General features: G+C 51.2%; 1 protein-coding gene across 1 annotated transcript in view; it reads left to right on the top strand.

Annotated features, from left to right (window-relative positions):
• The first annotated feature begins 317 nt into the window (after nucleotides 1-317).
• The window catches only part of COL5A1 (collagen type V alpha 1 chain), a 451,358-nt gene continuing 441,321 nt past the window's right edge, over nucleotides 318-10,354 (top strand). The window contains exon 1 of the mRNA XM_060250656.1: nucleotides 318-405. Coding sequence (XP_060106639.1) covers nucleotides 318-405 — 88 coding nt within the window. The remainder of the gene's footprint in view (nucleotides 406-10,354) is intronic.

Here is a 10,354-nt window from a genome sequence, read left to right as displayed (position 1 = left end):
GGCGGCGGCGGCGGCCCGGGTGAGTGGCGGGCGGGCGGAGGGCGCCGGCTCGGGAGGTGCCAAGCGGGAGCGGCGGCGGCTGCCCTGGGCGGGGCCGGGGGGGGGGTCGGGCTGCCGGCCCTCGGGGGGCGGTGCCCGGGGCTCTCCCCGCGCCCGGATTGGCCGCCGCCCCTGCGGAGTGACAGCCGGGCCCCTTAGAAGAAAGCGGAGGAGGCGGAAAGAAAGTTCTCACTCGCTGCTCCGGGACGGCCAAGCGGCTCCTCGCTCGCCTTCGCCCGCCGCATGGCCTCGTAGCCGCCCCGCCGCCCGCCCGCGCCATGGAGACGCCGCACACGCGCTGGAAGCGGCACTGCTGGCGCCTGGCCCTCGCCCTCCTCGCCGCCCTGGCCCCCCGCGCCCGCGCAGGTAAGCCCTCCCCCGGCGGGAGCCTCCCGCCTGCAGCCCGGGAGGGGAGGCAGAGGCGGCGGGGGCCACTTGGAGGCCGGCCCAAGCCCCGCGCGGGCTCCCGAAGGCAGCGGCTCCCTGGCGCCCCAGGACGCCTCCCGGCTCCAGAAGGGGGCGGGCGGGATGGAGGCGCCTTGCCGGGCAGGCTCTGCCTCTGCGCCGAGGGGGCCAGGCCCTGGGGGGAGCGGGGGAGGGGCCTGCCAGCCAGACGCCCGAGGACGTCCCAGGGATGTTTGCTGGTTCGCTTCTCCTCCCAGCCGCGAGAAGCCGCGCACGAGAGCCGCGCTGCACACGCCAGGCGGAACTCCCGCTGCTTGGAAGTCCGTGGGGCAGATTATAGCTCTTCGGCGGTGCCGCTTGCCTCGCCCTGAGCAGGTGTCCTGGAATGGGCAAAGGGGGGTTGAGAGCACCTTAGACAGAGCTCTCGTGCCACACTGAAATGGAGGGACACACAATGCACTTAGAACCAAATATGCATTCAGGGGTGCCTTAAAGACCAGCAGTGTTTTCCAAGGTGGCCACATACCCAGGGCTATTAATACTCAACCTTGTGCCCCAGCATAACTGTGGCATCCACAGTGACGAAATGGGGTGCTCACTTGCTGAGGTAGCACTTTTAAAAAGCATTGGACAAATTCACAGCTTAGCTGTTGAGCAGGATAGCAAAGTGTGTTCAGGGACCACGTCCGAGCCTTGGCTCCAGAGTTATGATGAGACTGAGACAGGGGCTGTTGCTTCTGCTTCCAGCCTTCTCTTTGCAGCAGCAGCAGCAGCTGGCTGAGACCTCATGGAAGCTCCCCAGCAGCCTCTCCCTCCTGTTTGTCCCCAGCGGCTGCTGCTCTGAGGCCCGCTGCCTCTGCCTGGGAGGTTCTGCTTTCCTGCTCTAGCAGTAGCATTTAAGCTCAGGTTTCTTGTGGCCTCCTGCTCTTGGTACTTTTCACTTTGGTTAGTGTCCTTGTGTCTGCTCCACATGCAGCCCCTTTGGATCGACCCAGTTGGCAGGCAGATTTATTGTGGAGTCTTGAGTCGTGGTGCCTGTCGAAGAATCCAGGTGCGAGCTGTGGTCTTTTCAACATCCCTTGCAGGGTTGGATGGATCTGGTCACTCTGCTTTGTGGCTTTTGTTGGTTTCAGTTGTGTATCCAGAAGAGCACATCAGTTTTGTGTTTGAGCTGAACTTTTGGGTTATTAAGTCTTCATCGGAAAGCCTGAATGAATATGAAATGCACACTACTGTTTGCTGGGTACACTGGGTGTTATTTTTGTGACTGGGTGGGGGGAAGGATTAAAATCGGCCTCTCACACTGCCTGTGTGTTGGCAGGCAGCTCTCAGAGCACCTGTGCCCCTCCAGGGAAACCCAGTCCCCTTGGCCTGCCTGCTGGGGCCAGGGATGCTGTCGGTCAGCTGCCATGCGGGGTGCCCTTGATGCCTCCCCTGCTGTTACAGCGGGCACAGTGCATTCAGGGTGGCATCCGGGCAGGCCAGCTGCTGCCTTACAAGATCCTGCAGTGGTTGGTTGCTTTTTGGATTCTTCTGGTGCTGCTGTTAAGTGAGGCCTTGCAAGAGCAGACTTCTGAATTTGGTGCCTCAAGCAGGAGTGGTGGGGGGAGAGGAATTGGGTTGCTTGGCCATTTGCTACTCACACACACAGCAATTTCCTTTATTGGCATTATAAAAAGTTTTTGCATAGATAAGAGTAGGAAAAAGGAAATGCAGAAATGAAGCATACACATGTATAAAAACATAGTCCATATTTCAATTCCTTTCTAAAATGTTATGAATTAAATCATTATAAAATACCTTAGTTTACCATAGTACTACGTATAAGTAGAGCTGCTTGGAGGAACTTTGCCACAGTTTCACTAATATTATTGGCAGTGTTATTTAGCAGAAAAAGCAAATTGTTCATATCAGGTAAATCTGAAATACTACCAAGAATTGGTGATAAAATCCTATGTCATACATTGATGTAGTAACAGCATTCTAATAGCACGTGGGATACTGTTTTGATGGCACCACTTGCACAAGGACAAAATCTGTTGAAAAGGTGTGCCATTGATGCTTCCTGTTAGGATTGCTGAGGGGAGGACATTAAATCTAGCAAGTGAAAAGGTCCTACGTAGTGCTGGATTCTGAACTTGGTAAAGGTAACTCAACTCTGCTTTTTCCTTTGGCTGAACAGAGCCAGTTAAGTGAGTGGCACATCCCAGGATGACATGGGTGGGTGTGAAGAGTGATTATGGACAGAGGAGAAGGGACACCAGATAGCTTTTTGCTGCACTTGTGGCACCAGCCCCCTCATGCATAATGCTTGCGGGGAGTGGGGGGGAGTCCACACCTGCTGCTGATGAAGGCAGCTTTGAGGTTTGGGGCAGGATAAGAGAACAAGCATAAGACATACCCCTTGATTTCCAGTTTGATTGAAGGAACACCTCTGCTGGCTATGAGTGGTGTGTGCTGTAAATGTGCCAGTGCAAGTATTCACTGTGGGAACGATGGAGTGATTTGTCTGGGTTCTTCCCAAGGGAACAGTCTGGATGGAGGAGGTGAGAAGTGTGGTGGTCTTCAGTTTCTCTCTCTCTCTCACCAAGGAGCCCAGAACAGGGGTGTATCTCATTTCAGCCCCATGGCAACCATACTTAAGATTGAAAGGCAGTGATGTGGGCGACAGAATTTCGATCTGGGGCCTGTTCCCAGTTGCAGCTGGGCCGAGTGATTCAGGCCTGGCCCCTGCTGATTCCCAGGAAGGTGTGAGGAGAAGGCCTGGGCTGCCACCCTGTCTCCAAGGCTTCTGGTGCCAGTTTGGGGGCATCACTGGTCACTTCCCTTGGCCTGTAGGCAGCAGGCTGTTCAATCTGGAGAGTCTTGGGTGGGGGCTCACTTTCAAACTAGGAGTGACTTTCAACTCAGCTCCCTGACAGTTTTGGCTGACCGGAGCTTTTTTGTCCCAGGGTCTGCAAACTCTATTTTTCCTTCTGGAGTAAAATTTAGTTGGTGGCTTTCCGGGGGCCATCCAGTGGCCACCAGGGCTGTGAGTGGCTTTTAATCTGGGCATCACACTTTTGATGAGGCTTGGTTCTTGGCTCCCATCTTCTCCCTAATTTCTCTTCCCCTGTAATGTTGAGGGAGGTGGACTGCAGAGTGAGATTTTCTCATATGCAGCTGCTGCCAAGGTAGTGAAACACCCGTGGGGGGAGTAGTTTGAGAGGGTGGGGAGAGAAGAAGGAAACGGGGTGCTGCATTTGCTGGCAGACTCTTGGCTCCCCAAATAAAGGCACAGTGGCCCCCTTTCTAGCAGTGATGTGTGACCTGCTGAGCATTGGTTCAGAGGACCAGCGGTGAGTAGGGCCAGTTGCTGGACTGCCCTTTTTGAACCTGGCCCATGTGGCATTGCGCCCTCAAGTGAAGCGAAGTGTGGTGCAAAGCCAGCACTGCTGCTGTGCCTGAGGAGTGCTAGGGCTGTGGGGCATCTTGAGTTGGTCTCAGGGCACCGGCTGTGTGAGGCAAGCCTCTTGCTGACGTTTGCCCTGGCAGGAGCAGCTGATGTTTAAAAATGGATTGCCTATTCTTTGTTTAAACATGCTCTTCTGAAGTGCTAGCCAGTTCGCAAAAGAAATTAATATAGAGTGGAATGGACGTGATTCCCGTTTTCTTTCTGTAAAACTCCCACCGTGTGCCAAGGATCCAGATGTCGGAGATGAAAGGCCATGTGGAAGCGTGGAGGGGAGAGGGAGCTCTTGGGGGTGACCTCATAGCAAAGGCTTGTGCTGCTGGGGCGAAGCCTGCCAGCTTGCGGGGCAGAAAGTCCAGGGTTTGGAAAACTGCATGCGCAGCTTTCAGGCTTCTCCACTGGAAAGTACATGTCTGTAAAATTTTTTCCCCCACATTTGTGGTACAAGATGCATCTGCCACAGTTAGGCCTGCCCTGTTAAGTGGAGGTTACCTTCTCTGTCTTTTTAGAGGATGGTGCTTTGGATGTTGGTTTTCTTGGGCTGTGTGCAAACATCTGCCTGACAGAAGATATTCTGCAGAAGCTTCTGAAGGGCAGCTGCAGCATGTCCTGATCCGCCTCCTGTGTCTGGCCTGGACCTCTGTGACTGTTTTTTCTGGAGGACCCCTGGCCATTCAGCCTGGCAGCAGAAGTGGGACAAAACTGGCCTTTGGAGCCAGAGAGGAGCTTGCTTTGGCAGTGGAGTGGACCATGAAGGAGCTGGCTGGCCTCATCTCAGAGTGAACCTTCAGGACAGCTGTGTCTCCCAGCACACCCCCCCACCCCGTGGTTGGTCACTTCCTAGTGGTGGGTGACAGGTCATTATCATGCCCTCTGCCCCTGACCAGGAGGGGAGAAGATCGAGATATCCCACAACTGCTGTGGGGGCAGCCCAGAGAAAGGAGCACCCCCGACTCCTGGGAGCAGCACTTTCAGGGGAACTGTCTTCTACATACATCTGTTCAGGATTCCAGCTGAAATAATAATGACTATTCCTGTCATAGGTGCACATCTGTGCTGTAAATGTGTCAGGTGGCAGAGACTGTGCAAGGAAATCTGGGGATCAGTCTTCTGGGAGGGGCTGGAGCTTTATGGCCCTTTTGGAGAGCCACAATCCCTCTTCTTCTTGGGGGAAAATAATAGCTTGAAAGCTGTTCAAAGGATGTGGGGTGGCCTTCCTCCCGGAGGGACCGACAGGGCAATGCTGGGCCAAGACAGACTCTCCATCTGATCTAGCAAGCAAAACTCCCTCCGTGTGGCTTGGGGGGGGGGGCGTGGAGGACACAGCGAGCATCTCAGAGGGGTGATTTGAATCGAAAAAGCACTTTTGCAGACTAGTATATTTGAGGGTACCTTGGTAACCAGCCCCCAAACATTGAAGAGTTTGGGAAAGGTTCTGTTTATAATAAATGCAAAAATTGCCAAAAGAAGAGAGGAGGCGATCTGTTAGATTATCTGAGGGCTTCTCAGAATGACAAGAAATGAAGATAAACACCAAAATGGGAACATAATTCTTCTCCAGACAAATGGGATAGCCTTAAGATTCCTGGTGTGTGACTCACTGAGTGAATTAACTTCTGTCTGTATCACAGGGGTCATTTCCCGTGTAGAAAGATAGTTCTGGGAGGCCTGGGAGCTGGTGTGTGTGTGTGTGGGGGGGGCTTATGATGTCATCGGGGACAGCCCTGCTGGATGCTTCTTTGTGCTTTTTGAGCCAGCCACAGAAGCCCCTCCCACACCAAATATGGATGTCCCAAGAAGGAATGGAAGTTTGCAGAAAGGCGGTGTGGGGTGACTTTTATTTCAGGCAGTTTGTGGCTTTTTAGTTGTGGTTCCCAAACTGAATGCCAAGCAATACGTATGTTTGGCCAGAGTACTGCTTGGTTAGGATCATCATCATCAGTAATAAATAGCACACCCTACTGTGGTGGCAAATCTGAGGATTTTCATTGGTTGGATGTGGGCTATGCAGGATTGGCTCACACTCTGTCTCTGGTGTGCTATTGGCTGGTTCTGCTCTCCCCTGCCTACTGCCGGCCCTGTCAAGTGAGAACCCCATCAGATGACCACTGATCTCTGATGGAGACAGTTCTCTGCTGACAGATTCCCCCAGGGGCTTACTGATCACTACTGTCTCTCCTCAGGGCCCATCGTAGGAAGTCTGGGACAGTCCATCTCCCCCCCCCCCCCCCAAACAATGCTGCCATGAAGCAAACAGTAAACTGTGAGAGACATGTTCATGAGACAAACAGTAGCAGTTCTTCTCTTCAACTAACACAAAAGGAATGCTCATTCACAGCAGACAGGGGCCAGTTCAACAGCAGCAGATAAACTGACAGGCACTATACAATGTATCAAGCCCTCTTTCCACCTGCAAATACTCTTAATTCTTTCTATTCAAATTAGGCTACAATGGGCTGATATAGAATTGACTCTATTCTGTCCTATGGGTCCATAGAACACAATGGACTCCATTCTATCCTATCAGTCCATAGGACAGAATGGACTCCATTCTGTCCTATGGGCCCATTGGACAGATTGGAGTCCATTCCATACTATGAGCCCATTGGACAGAATGGACTCCATTGTATCCTATCATCCTATAGGATGGAATGGACTGTATTCTGTCCTATGAGCTCATAGGATACAATGCAGTCCATTCTGTCCTATGGGCTCATAGCATACAATGGAGTCCATTCTGTCCTATGGGCCTATAGCATACAATGGAGTCCATTCTGTCCTATGGGTCTATAGCATACAATGGAGTCCATTCTGTCCTATGGGCTCATAGGATACAATGCAGTCCATTCTGTCCTATGGGCTCATAGGATACAATGCAGTCAATTCTGTCCTATGGGTCTATAGCATACAATGGAGTCCATTCTGTCCCATGAGATGGAATGGACTCCCTTTCACTTTCCCGCCATCTGCAAGTGGGAGGGAGCAAAAGGGAAGCTTGCAATGACTGCCAGCCTCTTACAGCGGAGTGGGTCTTACTGTCAGCTGCTTGCTTTAAGAAGCGGGGAGCCATTGAAGGGCTCCCTTTTGCTCCCTCCATCTGCCTGCAAGGGGAAGGGAGTGAAAGGAAGGCTTTTAATGGTTGCCTAGCTGCCTGCCTGCCTGTCATTTTTCTGTCCCCATGTCTTCCTTCCTTCCTTTCACTCCTTTCTTCCCAACTTTTCCATAACTCTCCCTTCCTCCCTCTCATTCTTTCTCTGTCTCTCTCTTTCTGACTTTTTCTTTCATTCTATATTCCTTCTCATTTTTCCCTCTCACTCCTATCTCCCCCTCTTTTTTAACCTCTCCCTTCTGTTCTTTCTCTTTCTTTCTCTGTGTCTTTCTGTATTTTTATTTCATTCGCTACCTTCCTTCCTTTCATCTTTCTTGCACTCCTTTCTCCCCATCTTTTTTCTACCATTCTTTCTCTCATTCTTTCTCTGTCTCTCTTACTTTTCCTTTCATTCTGTTTGTCTGTTTTCCTTCCTTCCTGCCACCTACACATTCATCCCCCCTCCCAATATTTTTCTAAGGCCCATTGTATTTCTTCCTACAACAGGCTTTACTGCTAGTAGAATCATAGAGTTGGAAGGGACCTATCCTCCAGGGTCTAGTCCAACCCCTGCACAATGCAGGAAATTTACAACTACCTACCCCACATCCCCCCAAGTGACCCCTGCTCCATGCCCAGAACATGGTAAAAAAATTAAAAATCCTCCAGGTTCCCTGGCCAAATTGGCCTCGAGAAAAATTGCTGCTTGACCCCAAAGTAGCAATCAGCATTTCCCTGCAAGTGTAAAAAAGGGTGACAAGAACGAAGCCCTGATGCAGCCCCCCCTTCCTGCCCTCCTTCTCATGATCTGCCTAATTCACAAAATCAGCATTGCTCTCAGACGGCCATCCAGCCTGTTTAAAAACCTCCGAAGAAGGAGAGCCCACCACCTACCGAGGAAGCCTGTTCTATGGAGGAACTGCTGTTAGGAAGATCTTCCTAATGTTTAGCTAAAAACTCTTCTGATTTAATTTAAACCCTTTGGTTCCGGTCCGACCTTCTGGGGCAAGAGAAAACAGTTCTGCACTATCTGCTAGTCTATATGACAGCTTTTCAGATACATGAAGTTTGTGATCATATCACCTTTCAGTCGTCATCTCTCCAGGCAAAACATACCCAGTTCCTTCAACCTTTTCCTTGCAGCACTGGGTCTCCAGACCCCTCCCAATCTTTATTGCCCTCATCTGGACATGTTCCAGCTTGTCTATATCCTTCTTAAATTGTGGTGCCCAAAACTGAACACTATTCTCTAGGTGAGGTCTTACCAGAGGACAGTAAAGCAACACCATCTTCTTTAAAGGCTTCTGTGAATCCAGAGCCACAGAAGAAACTGCCTCTTGTTATCTCTGAATGATTTACTGCTCCAGCTTCCTCATGTTTCTCACTTGCCCTTCTTGAAAGAGAGGGTATTTCTTCTTGGTGTCATTGCACTGAGTGTGATTCAGTCATTCATTAGCTCTTCATGAACAGATGCCTCGGATAGGCAGCCCGATGCCTCTCTGCATGAATTGCTGTGCTTTGTTACCTCTGGAACCTTGATTCACATGGGAACATGTGGTGGGGGAGGGGAAGCTGGCCATGAGTCGCTTGCCTGGGAGTACCTGATCCAGACACGCAGTGGGAGGGGGGTAGATTTCCTGCAGAGACAGAATGGGTGGGTCTGCTTCAGACTGCAGGTTTCCCTACATCAGTGGCTTTTGGGTTCCAAGGCACCTGCCAGGGACTGTCCTGGAACCCGCCTGCTTGTTTAACCAATCAAATATCCTGTCCTGGCTTCCTGTACCCACGCTTGTGTGTATCTGTGCACTTTGACAACTGGAGAAGGACCTTTTGGCCAGAATGTGTCTGGTTCTGTCTATGGGACAGTGATCTTATTTGTATGCCATCAACTTATGATGGATATTGATTTGCATGATCTAATGTACATAGAGGCCTACTAAGTCTGGTAGTTTCCATATAAAGCCTGTATCCCAAGTCTGCGTTTTTAATTTGTAATTTAAGTGCATGGCACAGTAAACGGATTTGTTTAATTCATTTTAAACTTTGTTCCTGCTCAGCCTTTGTGCCACCTAATGCAGGTTTTGTGTGGGGTTTATATTCCCTCAAAAAATGGAGTGAAACGTTTCCAGTTATTTAGGAAACAACAACAGTGCCTGTATCCAACCACATATTCAGAAAACTCAAGGACATCTCAGTGGGGACAGTGATTTCCCACTGCAGGTCTCCCTCCACCTTGACGCAGTGCTGTGCCTGAGGGTCTGCTAACATCCAAGGTGGTGGGAGATCAACAGAAGTCATTGCCCCTGCCTGGCTGTACGAGCTCTGCCTCTCATAGGGGCCTGCAGGGAGTCTCTGAGTCAGATCCGTGTGGAGTATCTCATCAGGCTCCAGCAAGCCCTGCTGTCCTCGGAGGAGGCCTGGGGATTACAGTTCTGACCTGTGCAGAGCTTCTTTTTCCAGAGTCAGGCCCTGGTCTGTCTTGCCTCCTCGGCTTGGCAGAGGCTCCTCTGAGTCTTAGGCAGGGCGTTCCACCTCACCTGATGCTGCAGACTGAACCTGATTGCCAGATGCTCTGGCCCTGCGCAGCACTCCCCACATGGTCTAGTCCACACACAAGCGCATTGCTTGATCATTTGACACTTCGTGTCTGACAGCCTGGCTATGGGGCCTGGCTGTGCTGGTGAGTGCTGCCTGCCATGGCATGTGGGTCTGCCTAGGCCAGCCGTGGAGCATAGGTTGCCCTTCAGATTGCTTGTCCACTCCGTGGCAGGCACATAATGTGGCAAGACCTCTTTTCCCTCTGTGACCCAGCCCATAGACGCTTCCGCCCCCAGAGAGCATTTCTTAGTCTAGGGGAGACAGAGGCGGGACTGGTTGGGGTTTTTGTTTGAAACCTGTTGATAAATATTTATTGATTTGGTTTTTGTGGACTTTTCTCAAGATCATAGTATTAATTAAAATATTTCTTAACGCTGGCTTGTCAAAGTCCACAGGATGACTGACAACCACCAAATTAAAACAAATTGTGGAAATTAAATCTCTCTGCCCTCTCTCTTTATATTTTTGTCTATCCATCCATCCACACACACACCCGCAAAGCAAATTGGCAAAATAACCAGCTAGGCCAGGCAGAAGCAAATATAATGGCAGACAAGAGCCCCAAAGGAGCACAAAGCAGAAATGTATCTGGGGAATGAACTCTGGGTAGGGAAAGTCTCCGCAACATTGTTGACCTCTCCTGTGCAGCCCCCATCCACCAACATGAGAGTGGAGGCACGAGAAGGGCTTTTGGAAAAGATCTCGCGATGCAGCAAGACTCATCCGAGAGGGAGCTCTTGGAGGCCTGGCTGGTCTCAGGCAGTGAGGAGCAT

This window comes from Heteronotia binoei, chromosome 12 (genome assembly GCF_032191835.1).
Source record: "Heteronotia binoei isolate CCM8104 ecotype False Entrance Well chromosome 12, APGP_CSIRO_Hbin_v1, whole genome shotgun sequence".
Classification (NCBI taxonomy): Eukaryota; Metazoa; Chordata; class Lepidosauria; order Squamata; family Gekkonidae; genus Heteronotia; species Heteronotia binoei.
This window is presented reverse-complemented; position numbering and strand designations above follow the sequence as displayed.